This window comes from Zootoca vivipara, chromosome 5, assembly GCF_963506605.1.
Source record: "Zootoca vivipara chromosome 5, rZooViv1.1, whole genome shotgun sequence".
In the NCBI taxonomy this organism is placed as follows: Eukaryota; Metazoa; Chordata; class Lepidosauria; order Squamata; family Lacertidae; genus Zootoca; species Zootoca vivipara.
Window position 1 is genome coordinate 31,149,372 of NC_083280.1, and position 16,104 is coordinate 31,165,475.

The window sequence follows — 16,104 nt, forward strand, 5'->3', positions numbered from 1 at the left end:
GAGGAGAGAGGATCCGTCGCCGGTCAGACACTTTCGCCCCGTTGGACAAGGAGGCGACGGGTGGGAAGGAGGCGCGGCTTGGGACGGGGCGGGGCGGCGACGGGGACGGGGCGGGGCTTTCTTCCCGAGCAGCGCCTCCAACAGGCAGGCGGGCTTGATGGACGGCTGTACGTCACGGTCCCTCCCCCGCCCCCTTGGCAATGTCTACAGCCTGCTGCACTCCCAATTTAAGCATTTATTCCACTGGGATAGAGGAGACCGGAGCAGCGCTGGCACCAAAAAACCATGGCCGGGATTGTATATTTCTTCACCGTCTTGCCGCTTCTCTTTGGGATTTGCGAGGGGGTTACCGGCTCTCGGGTATATCCAGCCAACGAAGGTGAGTGGGAAAATAAAATGTAAAAAAGCAACGGGGGTTGGTAGTGGTTGGTACCCCGGGCCGATCCGAGGCTCCATCCACCTCCCCTTTTTCTCCGGGGTTTGGGGTGCTTCCCCCCCCAACACCGTCTTCCAGCGGTAGGGATCGTGAGCGGCCGTCGGCGCGCGCGCTTTGCAGGACGCGCTTGTGGGCAACTTGTGCGGCCAGGAGAAAGTTCGACCCAGGCGCCTGCCTTCCGGACGGACCGATGGACGATCTCCCGGCTGGGCTCCCTCCCTCGGTGCCAAGCGAGGCTGGACAGCCGAAGTGGAAGCGTCGCCAGGGTGCTTCTCCACCCACCCACCCACCTACCCACCCATCCTGCTTCCTTTCGCCGGAGCTTCGCCCCGCAGCCAGTCTCCCCACGTCCGCCGGCACCGTCGCGTCGCCCCGTGGACGGGGAGAGGTGGAACTTTGGAGCTACTGCGGGGCGGTCTGGGGCCGCCTCGGATATTCGCCTTGCTGGGGAGCTGCTGCGTTTGCCGCAGACGCGACGTCCCGGCGCTCGGCTGGCCCGGGCGCGCGCGGCGCAAAAGCGCGTGGGAGCTTGACCTGGATTTTCCGAGATGCGTGGAGCCGACCTGCTCGCAAGTCACGCCGCGGGACCTGCCGCCACGCCAGGAAAAAGGCCCTTTTTATTTTGCGGACGGGGCCAGATTCTTTCCTTTTTGCACCCGTGTAAAATATGGGTTAGAGCCCTAAAGTTCAAATCAATCCTCGCTCCCTGCTCCGTCCGCGCGCCCTCTTGCACCTCCTGGCTTGCTGCATTCCGCGGAGGGTATACGAACTGGGCATTATTGTTGTTGTTATTAGTCTTCGTTTTGGAAAGGTGACGAGGAAGGAAGGAAGCCTAACGATCTTGGTGTTCGTAAGACTGATGTTATGTAACTGGGGACACGCGCGCGCGCTTACACACACAAACACACACACGCACACGCAGTTTCCTGGAGTACCTGTCTGGCTTTGCATACATCCAGGTGCCCTGCACGTTCCTAAACCAGCTTGACAAGAAGGGGTGTGTTTGTCCGCGCTGCTCCCTGTTTGTGTGTGTGAGAGAGATGCCCGTGTGTGTCCATCTGCTCGCGATTTGGCTCCTGCAACTCCTAGGGCAAACCTGGTCACGGTATAATGTTAGAGGCCTGGAAATCACCTGGTACAGAAGAACACAGATGCAGGCAATCTGTGTTTAAACTTGAAACCGAGAGGCAAAGCATTTTGCAGATGGATTTGCCTCTGCCTGAGATATCCCTACACTCTTGCATTTTTTTAAAAAATGCAATGCTCTCCCCCCCCCCCCCTTTCTCCCTTGCTTTCCATCATTTTCTTTGCCATCAGCAACTCAGCCACACGGTCTTCCCACTTTCCTCTTTTCCTGGTCTTGCTTTCCGTTCATTTCAAGGGATGGGGAAGCCTTGTCCTCTCTGGTGCAGGAGCGCTGGACCAACCAATCTGAGAAGGCTTTGTCTCTCTCTATGTGTCTCTGAAAATAGTTTTTGGTTGGTTCTTCTTCCCTGATCTTCCAAAGGGAGAAGAGGCAATGTGTACAGAAATTGCAAATGGTCACCACTGGCTTAAAAACAACAACAAACTAAATAAAATATAACCATTCCAGTCAGAAACGATGTTCCATTTGTTTGTTGTAGTTTGAAACCCTTATTTATGATTTATTTAGAACTTGTGGTTTTTGTAGTCTCACTATGGGAAAGGCTGGGGGGGGGTGGTGGTGGAGAGGAACTGAGCGGCTGAGATTCCATTGAATGTCACAGCATCTTTAAGTTAAATCTGTACCAGGGGAGCCATTTTTCATGTCCCCACCTCTTACTCCATCTTTAACAAGAGGCTTAGGAGGTACAAAGAATGCAGTGGTGGGCCTTAGTACACACTTGGGTTTTCTCCCCCCCCTTTTTTGTGTCCTACAGAAATAATACCCCCTCCCTCCTCACTCAATGCATCTAATCTCTTACTCCTAGAAATGTTACCCTGGAAGGTGGATTAAAAGGAAAATACACCTGTTTTTTTTCTTGCAAGTGTCATTAAACACCCAGAAGGTGGTAACAAAACATATTGGGTTCAGTGTTTATGGTGGCAGTGATACACCAATTTGGATTAAACTATATGTCAAGCTGTGTGCTGCACCTGCTTCCAAAATTCACCGACATACCCCTAAGAGATGTGCAATTCGTGATACAGAAGTGACGGACGGTGTAAACAAGGACATTTATTACAAGACAAATGAAATACTTATGATTGGAGTGCCTACATGTTACATACCCCATTTCCCACCACAGGTATATGAGCCTGTCCTTTCACTCCTCCTCAGCTTTGTAAATCCTTACCTCTTTGTGAGCAATAAAGTCCCCCGTAGACGACAGTGATACTTTCTTCATAAGACTGTTCTGCATGGCTAAAACCAGTGGCACATCTACATGGGAATAAATCCCATGGAACACAGTGGGGCTTCTGATTCAGGATTGTGCTGAATATAAATGAGAGGACTAAATAGAAGCATTGCTTATCAATAGTAAGATTTTTTTTATTTTTTACTTTTATTTGTTTACCCCCCCCCCCCCCGGCTGTTGGCCTTGCAACATCTTTTTGTACAGTTGTGGGGTGTAGTGGTTCAGAGAATGAGCTGTGAGCATGGAGGTTCTCAGAGAACCCAAGGGCCATCTCAATATTTTTGCTCAATGTGGGGCTCGAACCCACGACCCTGAGATTAAGAGTCTCATGCACTGTCAACTGAGCTATCAGTCAAGAGGTGACTCTAGGATGGGGGTCAATGGAGGTTCCCTCCAGAAGTTGTTGGATTCCCACTTCCTTCAGCCCCAGCCAGTATGGCCAATAGTCATTGGAAGGCACTATGGCAGTAGGTGCAGAATGGAAATACTAAATCTGTCTTACCCTGTAGGAGTGTTGTAAAGGTTACCGTGATGTGTGTGTCACATTCAGCACTCTGGAAATTCAGTGATCCATTAAAGAGTTAGTTGCATTTAATTAACAAATTAACCATACATAACTGAAGCCTCATTAACTTCCACCATGAGATCTAGGCAGTAAGTCTAAACACAGTGGTGCTTACTCCCGAGTATGTGAGTATGCATGATGATGAAGCATATGGGCAGGGATCTGACCAAGGTGCTCATTTCTGATTAATGCAACTTTTTTACTGGATCACGGCCACAAAGTTTGAATAAATATTGACCTCTAATTGAAAGTAGTCCATGACCACTGGCGTGACTGGTTAAAAAACAAAGTGTTGATATAAATCTTGTTTGAGTGAGGATCTTTCTCTTCACATGTGGAAACAGTCGGGTAAAATTTTTCTAAAAACTTTGCCTGAGTTTCAGTAAGTGTAACTTGTTATTTATGTTTGTTTCCCCCTTTTTGCAGTTACCTTATTGGATTCCAGATCTGTTCAGGGTGAACTTGGGTGGATAGCAAGCCCGTTGGAAGGAGGGGTAAGTTCTGCGTCCTTATCTGATCATCTAGGTAAAATGGAATGATTAGTACGTTTCTGGTGAATCCTAATGGCTCGATTATTGTTGATTGTGGGGAGAAGGTCACATTTCTTCCGAAGCCTGTGATGTGAATTACACTGTCGGAGAAACCTTATACTCCCAATGCATAGCTCAGTCAAGAAGGAAACCGTAGAGAGTGGAAAGAGACTTTCAGAATCTGATCAAAGAACGCATATTTACAACCCAACCCTAAGAATATTTCTCCCAAAGTAAAGCCTGTCTAGTTCAGTGAGGTTTATTTCCTTGCAAGGCATCTATGCATGTTCACTCGGGTGCAAGTTTCTGTGGGTTCAATGAGACTTACAGTACTCCAAAGTAAGTTTGCATAGAATTGTGGCCTTGGATACAATAAATGCTCCAAAGAAGTGGGGTTACATTGAGAGCAGGGATGGAGAACCTATGGCCTTCCGGATGTTGCTGGGCTCTAACTCCCATCAGGCTCAGCCAGCATGGATGATGGCAATAGATGATGGGTTTTGTTGTCATAGAATCGTAGAGTTGGAAGATACCACAAGGGCCATCCAGTCCAACCCCCTGCCAAGCTAACAGCTAACTTGTCTAACAGTTTTTTTGGGGGGGGGCTCCTTTGTTCCCAAACCCTGATTTAGGGTGACCACTATGCAGTTCCAGGAAGGTGAACAGGATTTGTGTCGGCTTAGGACAATTCAAAAGGTGTGATGCTACCTTAATAGATTAGATATTCTAGTCCATGAGGTTTCTTTCCTTCCTTAAAAAAAAAAAAAATCAAAATTAAAAAAAACCTCTGCTTTTGGGGGGACAGCAGTGCAGTGCAAGAGCTTCTTCTTAATCCATTGCCGAATGCTGAATGTTTTAACACATTTGCAGATCTGGACTCTGGGAGAGAACGGAATCTCGGCTTAGTCAGGACTCTGTGCAGACATTCACTCTTAATTTAGCAAAGGATTTGTAGACAAATAACATGCAGTCAGTTAGTCTGCTGAAGAACTGCTGAGTAGACCATGATTCTTACCGTAGGTACTGTGTCCTCAGCATGCCACGGGATCAGGGATTTTTATTAATTACCAGGGGGGGAGGGGTGCAGAGAGAAACCGTCACCTTATTTTCACTGCCACATATGCAGGGTGAATATTAAGAGCAATTTCAGGGAGGGGGGGAGGAGAGAAACAATGCCCATGGTATTTCCATTCAAATGTGCTCAAATCCCTTTAAAATTAAATGGGAACCCCTTCTTGCTGCGCTTAGAGGCAAACAATTGATGCCCTAACTAAGTCCAAATAAATAAATAAAAACCCAAAGTTTGGAAAGATTGCCAGCTATATAATAAACAGGAAGGCAAATTCCTTCAATGGGCTAATGAAATATACTGTAGTTTATAACGTCCGTCGGTCCTGTAATTAAAAAGAAGAAGAAGAAAGGTGGTGGGCGGGGAGGATGGTGACAAATGGAAGGAATGTGAGGCTGTTTATGTAGCGATGCATTATGCATAAGCTCTGAATTAGCCCTATCATGGGAAAATGGAGTATTGTCCTGCTCCCATTGTTGCTCTGCCCGAACTTGACTGCAGTCGGGTTTTGCTCTGCCTGCGCACACTGTGCTGTCCCTGGAACCATTCCCTGCCCACCCCCAGCCCTAGAAAAGAGGAATGATTGACAGGCCTATGGCCGTGCAGACAGCACACATTCACTGTTGATTGCCGGCAATTGCCCTCATCTTTGACAGTGGGGAAAGGTACAGCTTTATCTCCGTGAGGAGAGTCAGGCATCTCAGTTAATCCTATACCCTGGAAAGGTCATTGACTTAGTCTTTCTCTCCGTGCACCCATGGGGCATCCCTTCCGTAGATTCAAATGTCGCCATTTTGAAGAAGTCAGTAATTGTGACTGATTGGCAGAGGGTGTCCTTATGTTAATTTTCAAGGTGTCTGTTTGTGTCTATGTATCTGTGACTTACATTCGTAACAGACGAAGTAAGAGGACTAACAAGTTTCAATAAATCCATGTCTCTGTGTGCTGCCTTTTCACGTTGGCAGTGGGGAAAAATCAAGAGGGCTTAGTCTTGTCTTCAAGTCTGCCTGCAGGAGTGCCTTGAAAGTGCTTTCGTATAGCTTCATACGCTGCAGATTTGTTTCAAAGCGCTGGGAAAAGTAACACTTCTCTCTCCCTCTGCCTTCGAGAACACCCAAAGGTGTAAGAGCCTTCACAGATCAGCACGGCCTTCATTTTATACTGTGTATAAGCTCATTGTACATTGCAAAGCCCTTGGCCCCGCCCTCTTTTTATGGATCCAGAACAGGTCATTCCTGAAGTGTGAAGTATTTTATGTGTTAATATGAGACGTTGGAGATAAAAATAGGCCACTTTACCAGTGAATAGCGCTATTACTAAATCTATAGTAGCCCTAGAGGAATGAATGTGTTACATTATAAATTTAATTAATGATTTGCCTTTAAAATTCGCAGTTGAAAGGAAATCCTGGGTCTGGAATGCTTTTACTGTGGGATTATTAAACCATGGGAAGAGTTGGTTTAGAAAGCTGAAAAGAAAAAAGAAAAGAAAAAAGAAGTGTTTGTTTTTGACAACACATTTAACGTTTCAGATTTATAACGGTTGGAAATGGGGGGTGCATTTATAGTATTGGGCCGTTTGCCTCAACTATATGGAGGCAAATGTCTATAAATAAACAAACACCTATTGTCAAAACAAAAACCAAAAGGGAGAAAGTCAGAAGGGTTTGTGCAGCAAGGAGCTACTGAATGCAGCCATGTTCCTTCCATAGACTTCAGTAGGCTTTGGAGCCAAACTTCTTTTGTGTAAACAGGCAAAAAGGAAATCTTATTTCCCTCTCCTCTTCCTTCCCTCGCCCCTGCACAGATTAGAATATAGGCTGATAACATGGAAAGTGGTGGATCATAAAGGGAGGATTGTAACACAATTCTCGTTTCATGGCAGTTGTAAATTAGAGAACTCTGTTGCTTACATCATGTTAGCATTTTACACTGATAAATGGCTTTCCAGTTTTCCCCCTGGTTATTGATTTATTCCCCTCTTTCCTATTTTTTAAGGGGTGTGTGTATGGATTTGCAAGCATCTTCTCTAGGCAATAACTCTGATATTATCCTTTTGACTCTGGTGACGGCCAGAGATCTATAAGCTGACCCAGCTATCAAACTAGATTCTTTTTAACCTAAACAGGACCGGAATGGTTACAGACGTCAATGAAAATGTACAGGCTGCAATAGAGTTGTAGGCTGGGTCCTACGATGTCCATTTAGCAGAGCATGTTTAATACTTGATTGCCAGGAAGCCCTTGGAAGTTGGATTCTAACTGTTCCATTCCCCACCACCACCCCACCCTCCGCTCCCCACATGCTTCATTGTATAAGCTGGAACCTCAGAATTTAGCTATTATTTTGCATAAATGAAAAAAAGGTCCTTCCCACCCTTTGAACCTTAATTCAGCAGAACGGTGCTCCTTTCTCAAAAAGAAGAGACAGAAAAGGCCCCAGCAGTAGCTTTCTTTTCTGTATCATGTGATTAACATAATCTCATTTAACAATGTTCAAAGCTCTTATTGACCACTTCCACTCTCCTTTTCTTTTATGATATGTTCATCACACTCCTGCCGGAATGCGGCTTGATAATATAGAATCTAATTCATTCTTAATCAAAGTTTCATTTTTCTGTGCGGTGGTTATTATCATGTTTGGCATTTTAATTTTATTTTTTTTTAAACCAGTCCAGAATTTAAGAAGAAAGCTCACCTTTCAGTTATGCAATGCAGGTTTATGAGGCATGGTCTGTTGCTCCATTGTTGCTATTAGAGTTTAAGAATGTAAAATTGTGTTGTCCTGAGGTGCCTTAAGCCAGAATGCTTAAAATGGAACCAGCGGGTACAAGCCAGAGAAGTATAGGTATGCTTGTGTTTCCCTGCGATTGTTCCAAGGTGGTGACTATAGAGAGAGAGAGAGAAGCGAGTGGTGCTGTGGTCTAAACCACTGAGCCTCTTCTTGGGCTTGCTAATTGGAAGGTCAGTGGTTGGAATCTGTGTGACGGGGTAAGCTCCTGCTGCTCCGTCCCAGCTCATGCCAACCTAGCAGTTTGAAAGCACACCAGTGCAAGTAGATAAATAGGTACAGCTGTGGCGGGAAGTTTAACAGCATTTCCGTGCGCTCTGACACTCGTCATGGTGTCCCGTTGCGCCAGAAGTGGTTTAGTCATGCTGGCCACATGACCCGGAAAGCTGTGTGGACAAACGCTGGCTCCCTTGGCCTGAAGGGATAAGCACTGCACCCCATAGTGACTTATCCATGGGTCCTTTACCATTTTACATTTACCTTAGAATATAAATACAGAGAGGCAAACGATTGTTGTTGTTTAGTCATTCAGTCATGTCCGACTCTTCGTGACCCCATGGACCAGAGCACGCCAGGCTCTCCTGTCTTCCACTGCCTCCTGCAGTTTGGTCAGACTCCGCCTGGAGCAGGAACAGGCAAGCCACTCCAGTATCCCTGCCAAGAAAACTCCATGGACAAATACAACAGGCAAACGATATACACACACAAATATATTATATTTTATGAGCTGAGAACTTCAGATAGCTCTGCAGATGTCTGATTGCAAAATCCACCAGCCCCGCCAGCATGGCTATGCTGACTGGGCCTGATGGGAGTTTTAGTCCAAAATTACTGCAGGGGACCAGGCATGCGAAGGTTAAGTTAGTCTGTGCAATGGACATGATAGGTATTTGCTGATGACTGAAGGTGGTTGACTAGGGCTGGAGCTGGACATTACGAGTAGTTCTGGAAAGTGAGAGTGGATCAGTAAGCTGATGTAGTGTAATAGCTGGGAGTGCAAGTAAATGGAAATGTGGATTCTCCTCTGCCATAAGATCACTACCGGTAGGTGGTTTAGGCAAGTTGCTATTCTCTCAGCCACAGCCAGGGTCTCTCTCTTCTATGTCTGTAACATAATGATCCTGCTCTATATTTCAGGGGTTGCTGTAAGGATTACTGAGAGAGGAGGAATGGGGGGAAACTGCTTTGCACCAAGTTAGACTATTGGTACATCGAGTTCGGTTGTTGTCTACACTGACTTGCAGTGGATCGTCAGGGTTTTAGGGAGGGATCTTTCCTAGACCTACCTAGAGATGCCAGAGATTGAACCTGGGGATCTGAATGCAGAGGTGTTTTGCCATAGAGCTGCAGCTTTTCTTTCTTTTCCATATATGTGTTGTTATTTTATCATAGTCGCCAGATAGTATTGCAAAGTCCTGCATAGATATTGAGCCGATCTCATTCTTGTTTCCTGTTCTGCCACTGATGCCACCTGCAACCCTGGGCAAGTTTCTTATACTGCAATCCTATTCTTAATTCCTTATAAGTAAGACATATTTGGGCTTGTTGCCAGGCAAATATGTATAGGGTTGCCACCTTATATCTTTGTATCTTGCTTTTTAAAAAATCAACATTTATATGCAGAATAGAATACCTGTTAAGGTTGCACAGTGTTTGGGTTTAATAAGACTCCCAGCTACGAGGGTCCATTCAGATCATGTCATATTAAGGTTGATTACAAGCTAGCATATACCCATTTTTCTTTGGAAAATATCACTTTCCTGAGGTCTTCAGTTAGGCTGCTATTAAAACCTGATTTCCCTTTTAGTATATGGCTAAAGTATGTTCTGATTTTTAATGGCTTCCAGTATAAAGAGAAGTAAACAAAGCCAATTGGGGGAGAGAGGAATTAATTTATCTGGCGATAGCAAGGTTTGATTATGCTTTTCACACTCTTAATGTCTCACGTTTGTCCCTTTTGGTTCTTCACAGTGGGAGGAAGTGAGTATTATGGATGAGAAAAACACTCCAATCCGCACTTATCAAGTCTGCAACGTGATGGAGGCCAGTCAGAACAACTGGTTACGAACTGATTGGATTCCTCGAGAAGGGGCTCAGAGGGTTTATATTGAAATCAAGTTCACACTCAGAGACTGCAACAGCCTGCCAGGTGTCATGGGGACTTGCAAAGAGACTTTTAACCTCTACTACTACGAGTCGAGCAACGATAAGGAGCGCTTTATCCGCGAGAGCCAGTTTGCTAAGATTGACACCATCGCAGCCGACGAGAGCTTCACTCAGGTGGACATTGGAGACAGGATCATGAAGCTCAACACCGAGATCCGCGACGTGGGGCCCCTGAGCAAGAAGGGATTTTATCTGGCTTTCCAGGACGTCGGCGCTTGCATTGCCTTAGTGTCTGTCCGCGTTTTCTACAAGAAGTGCCCGCTGACAGTCCGTAACCTGGCCCAGTTTCCGGACACCATCACCGGGGCAGACACGTCCTCTCTGGTGGAAGTTCGCGGCTCTTGTGTGAACAATTCCGAAGAGAAGGATGTGCCAAAGATGTACTGCGGGGCAGATGGTGAATGGCTGGTCCCCATTGGCAACTGCCTGTGCAATGCTGGGTATGAAGAGCACAATGGAGAATGCCAAGGTAGGGCCCCCCTGCATTGTGCAGTTCATTAGGGGCTGGTGTTCATAATTGAATCAGAGATGAGAATCGGTGGAAGGCTGCCCGTAATTAGCGGTCCCTGTGGGATGCAATGGGATGAAGGGGTCTAATGAGGAAGTCCAGTAGTTCCAGGTGGCAGGGCTAAGGAGGGCATAATACTGACAGAAGAAATGGCACCACCATAATCGGCAGAAGGCACGGCACATTTGCTATCAGAGGGTAGATTAGAACTGGCTTGCATCTTCCCATTCACATTTGAATGACGATGGAAGCCATGTTATCTGAGCCAGTGCTGTTTAAAGGGGCAGAATCCATTTTTCTTCCTTCCTTTTTTTAAAAAGGTGATTGCTATTCCCGCTAAAAGAAAAAAGGCACAGCAGCAACAAGCTGTCTCCTCTTTCATGGCGGAAGACAGAAACTTCTTTTAGTTTTTCAGGACACTAAGGAATGACTCTTTAGTGTCTCATTTGATAACTTCTCACGAAATAATCCTTGAATATGTGACATGGCTGCTTTTGTTAAATATTTTTATTTCTCAGAAAGTCTCCATTGTTTCCTTTACAAAGGAGCATGCTAGGATACTCTAATAAATGCAAGAAGTCATCTGTTTGCCCCCCCCCTCCTTTCCCCGTTCTCTGCAGAATTAAGGATTAAGGTTCTTTATAAAAGGCAGCTTATCTTAAAGAAAAGAAAAGGGAGGGGAGATTTAAATCGCCTTTGTGGGCGCCTGTGATTTTTAGTTATACATTATCATGATTTTATAAGTAGGTTATTACTGATTATGGACTTGATTGCCCCCTTAGTCGCATGTTCAGGATCAGTCTCTAATGCATCTTTTTGCCAAATGATTGCTCTTTGTATATGTTGATAAACGGACGAGGCCCAGCGATGATTCATTTTAATTGCAATTTGTTAAGGGTAATGATTTTTTTAAAAATGTGTGTGTGTGTGTGCACTATATGTGGTATAGGCAAAAGCAAAACACGATTTCTGAAAAATAGGTGTAAAATGGCATCTTCCTTCTGCGAACCATTTTATACCGAGATGGTTTTATATGATCATTTACTGGCAATGTGAAGTTCATTATTATGCATTGAAATTAAGAGTTGGCAGGAACGCAGCTCTGAGCACAAACATTTTCCTTTGCTATCATACTTCCATCAGATATGTGCATGTCAGTGGGGGGAAAGCGGGGGTGGGAGAGATGAGCATATCTTATCAGCAACACAATTATGAAAGGTTGGGGTGAGAATTGAAAAATGAATTGCACGATGACAAGGCACATGTCTTGAGTAAATTATTCTGTCTATAGGAGTGGGCAGGAACTTGGAAACCTTTGCATGTCAAGAACAAACAAATTGTTACCAACATGCAGGTGTCATGCTGAGTAGATTTTGGGGGGAGGGAGGGAGATATGTTAACATTGAAAGAGATTTCTTAAAATTATTGCTGTTTTCCCTAGTTTGTAAGCAATACTTCCTTTAATTTTATTTTTGCATGGTTTAGCTGGTGGGAAAGCAGGTGGACCAAATTAGAAAGTTGTGCTTTGCAAAGAGATTACTCTGCATTCTGCTAAAGAGGATGTTAGGGGCAGTGTTGGCTAAACCTGATTGATGCCAAATTAAAACACTCCTTAGTCAATGACCTACACATTATTATCTAATCACATGACAGTCAGAGTGTTGTGTGGGAGAAATCACTTGTGATCTTTTGGGGCAGGAACTTCAGGGGGCCCCCACAATTTTTTTTAAAAAAAAGCAGTAGTAGGTGGTTGAAAGTGACATTGGCACAGAAAATACTTGGTAACTCTCTGTCCGCCTCTACTGGACTTACGGAAACTGATTATTCACACCTTAAGTTAATGACCAATCCTGATGAGATCGTGTATAAAAGGAAGAAAGAAACCTTTTGTCTTTTGCATCTCCTGTGTTTTAAAACCCTCCCATTAAACATTCCACTGGAAGAAAAGACAATCCAGGAAGCAGTCTTAAATGGTTAGCCATTTCATCAGTTGTTGATTGTATTTTCCTTGCGGAAAAAACCTTTCTTCCAGTTCCAAGACAAATGTTTTTCTCCCTCTTCCCTAAGCCCACAGGCTTTGCTATGAATCACTTACTAATGGCCATGTTTACTCTGAATCCAAACTATTAGTGTACAGGTGAATCAAATGACTTTGGATTTGAATGCTCTTGCAGAGGCTTAGTAGTTTGGTTATTTGGTGTTTGGTTATCACTATTTCTTGCCCTTTAATATTTTTGTGTGAAAATAAACACCATCTAGAGAGCCAAGGGCATTGTTATAGAACTGAGCAGCCAGCTAAAGAGAAGAAAGAAAGCCATCTTAAGTCCACAAAAGCTTATAAAAGAGTAAGATTGGAGGGTTGTGAACAGGTTCCAGACCGATTTTTCCAGTGTGCTGGCTTGGGCAGGACAAATGCAGGAGTAGGTCACAGGTCATTCACTTCCTCATCCATCTTCCTCCCGTGATCCTGAGGTCAGAGTTAAGATTGATTAAAAGCTCGACAAAGGCTTGGTGGGCAAAAATGGGCAGGCTGGGTGATGGGTGTGCGTGTGGAGGCAGAGGGTGCCCCTGTTGTTTTGAGATCTGACACTGTTCATCTGCTGGAGTCCTCAGAACTTTGGGGACCAAGAGATATTTCCTACTGGCTTCCTTTCATCCAGCAGTGTATGTTAATTGAGTCTTTTTTAAATGAAAAAGAAAGAAAGAAAGAATGAATGAGAAAAATAAAAGACCTGTCGGGTCTACCAGGTGATGCCTGGGTAGCACCCCAAAGCTGCCGCAAGTTCATTTAGTGTCTGGATCTTGAGTAACCTTTTCTGAAACGGAAACCTTGTTCTCTCCCCCCCATCCCTATTCAGTTGTGTCTTCTAAGTAAGAAGAACGTGTTATTGGGGTTAACAGAAGCTTGAACTTGCTGAGTGGTTTCAGCGTAGGAGAGTTATTCTGTGGGGACTTGGCAGTAGTCACAAAAGGAGCAGGGGATCGGGGAAGAAGCAGGATTCCAAGATAAAAAAACAAAAGAAAACCCAAGAATCTTTTTTTTTTAATGAGTTCTCCATTACGTCTGTCTTTAAAATTAGCAATCTATCATAGTGAGATTATTGCTCGTGTTTGTTGAAAGTTGCACCTCTAATTTTAAATATAAGTAAAGGAAATGTACACTTGATTTCCTCAAGCTTATTTAGCAACCAGTGTTGTGTTTCAAAAAGAGAATAAGAACTGCATGGGAAATATTATCAATGAAACATGAAATGACCTTATATTCGAGGCATATCTCAAAAGCTAAGGTAATTACTGCTTTAAGGAAAAAAAATACAGCTGTTGGCTGATGCTCTTTTGCTAAAAGATGCCATTGGTGATTAAAATTGTTTTGTTACACATTAGCTCAATGTGGTTTTGATTTTTGTTATGTAATTTCCTTATCAAAGCAAGTAGATGTAATATATGGAAAAAGCAGAGAAGATGCTAAATCAAGCAAGTAATAGAATTGTAATTGTTCTGATGCAGTGAAACTTGTAAGTTAAATTTTATGTATCCTATTTAAGGTCGCTGCACCATAAAATCCAGATACTTTAATTACATTTTGCATAAACACCCCAAAATTTCAGCATTTTTTTTGTATGTATATTCTCTTTTAGGAAACTTATAAAGCCAATTGGCAGAACATCCCACAAGGTTTAAGATACGTTTTTGAAATCGTCTTCTTTTTGTCAGGTTTGAGATTTCCTTTGGTAACAGGATCCTTAAGCAGGAATAATTTAGATGACATAAAATAAATACTCGTTTAAGAACTTTTTGTTGCACTAGGGGAATAAAGTTTGCCTATTTTCCTAAACAGGAATTCACACTCCCTGCAGAACATATCTTTAAAATGTTGATGTCTGTTCTTTAGACTAATAAAAAAGGTAAAGGGACCCCTGACCATTAGGTCCAGTCGTGACCGACTCTGGGGATATGACGCTCATCTCATGTTATTGGCTGAGGGAGCCGGCGTACAGCTTTCAGGTCATGTGGCCAGCATGACAAAGCCGCTTCTGGCGAACCAGAGCAGCACATGGAAATGCTGTTTACTTTCCCGCTGGAGCGGTACCTATTTATCTATTTGCACTTTGACGTGCTTTTGAACTGCTAGGTTGGCAGGAGCTGGGACCACCGCCGACCTTCTGATAGGCAAGCCCTAGGCTATGTGGTTTAACCCACAGCGCCACCTGGGTCCCTATGCGCCACCCGTGTGGCTAATAGCATACACATAAAAGCAATTCTAAACTGCAGCTCTGCTTCTTGTTCTTAATTGAAATCAACATGCTCATGAGTAACTTTGCATCTCAGCTTTTGGATGTATCCAGGATAGCAAAACGATCTGTAACATTTGACTTGTAAACTGGTTGCTTGAAAATAAGTGAGTGCATCTTTGTGAGGGTATGTATGTGTGAGCATATGCATCTGTGTGTGTAAAAGATCAAACTTATTTTTTAAAAAAATAGGGGAAGTGTTTTGTTATTTTTTTAAAAAAATAACATTATTTGGAGACAAATTTGTGGCAGGTGTTTGCTGTTGGGTTGTTGTTTTTCCTCCACTGAAATGTTTTGTAGTCCTTCTTTTTCCAAATGTGAATACTAGCAAACTCTGGGCTAAGGTTTCCGAATAGTATGCAGATCTTTCCCAGTTACAGTGCACGAAATCTTCTACATTCTTTCTAAGTTGTAGCATTGGCCATAGAAATATTCAGCCTGGCTTTCCGTGGGTTATTTGTCTGTGTCTGGTCCACTGGTCTTAGATCTTTATTGGTGCTTTGAGGGGACTTGATAAAGGAAGACTTTTACGTCTTTTGAATCGCTCTTTCTCTCACTCCTCCCTACATTTCCCTAAACTTGTGGCTCAAACTCTGCTCTCATTTCATCTGATTCTGCTTTCTTCTTTTGATATCCTTTGTGAGAGCAGGTGAGGTCGCATAGTTTCATGAGCTGGAAATAATTAACACTTCCATGACTAAATGGTCACTTTATGAATATTCAGGGTCTGCTTCACTCTCCCTGGGAAGCAAACATGTTGGTTTCCTTCTCATTGCTCCCAGTGGAGAGGGATGAGGTTTCCCCTGTGAATGAGGATTGTCAGCTGTCTGGCCAGTTTGCCTTTTGCATGCAGCAGATTCCTCATTTGCATATTTTGTATACATCCTCATGCAAAGTAGCCCACCCATTTCCCACTTTCACAAAGGAGATAAGCGCTTCCTTTGGAAAGTCCAGAGGAGAAGCTCCTTCTATTTATGCAGATCCTAAAGTCTTGGGTTTCATGCAAATGCATTTGATCGAAGCTCTTTGTTTAAGAGATAGGGAGTGCATATTTGCCCGCCATTCCTCTTTGTGGCCCAGTCTTTCCACACAAAAAACCCACACAGGCTTTGAGGCCCTCTGGCCTTATGGGAAATGCTGACTGCTGAGGCAATCAAAACTGTTAGACGGAGAATTCACACTTTTAAGTGTGAACTTCATCAATGTTTCCAAGGTTTTGTGAATAAAGGAACACTGAGTGCAAGTCAACTTGGGTAAAGTTGTGTTGTGTTAGGCAAATCAAACCTGATGGGTAAAGAATTGAAATGGCAACTTTATGAAAATAGTATTAGTTTGATCAACTTAACTAAAATTACTCTTGTTTACAAC

The 16,104-nt window shown here is 43.9% G+C and overlaps 1 protein-coding gene across 1 annotated transcript in view; it reads left to right on the forward strand.

The window, feature by feature from the left end:
* Nucleotides 1–249: 249 nt before the first annotated feature.
* Nucleotides 250–16,104, forward strand: part of EPHA4 (EPH receptor A4) — a 156,755-nt gene continuing 140,900 nt past the window's right edge. The window contains exons 1-3 of the mRNA XM_035132510.2: nt 250–379; nt 3,809–3,876; nt 9,742–10,405. Coding sequence (XP_034988401.2) covers nt 286–379; nt 3,809–3,876; nt 9,742–10,405 — 826 coding nt within the window. The 5' untranslated portion in view covers nt 250–285. The remainder of the gene's footprint in view (nt 380–3,808; nt 3,877–9,741; nt 10,406–16,104) is intronic.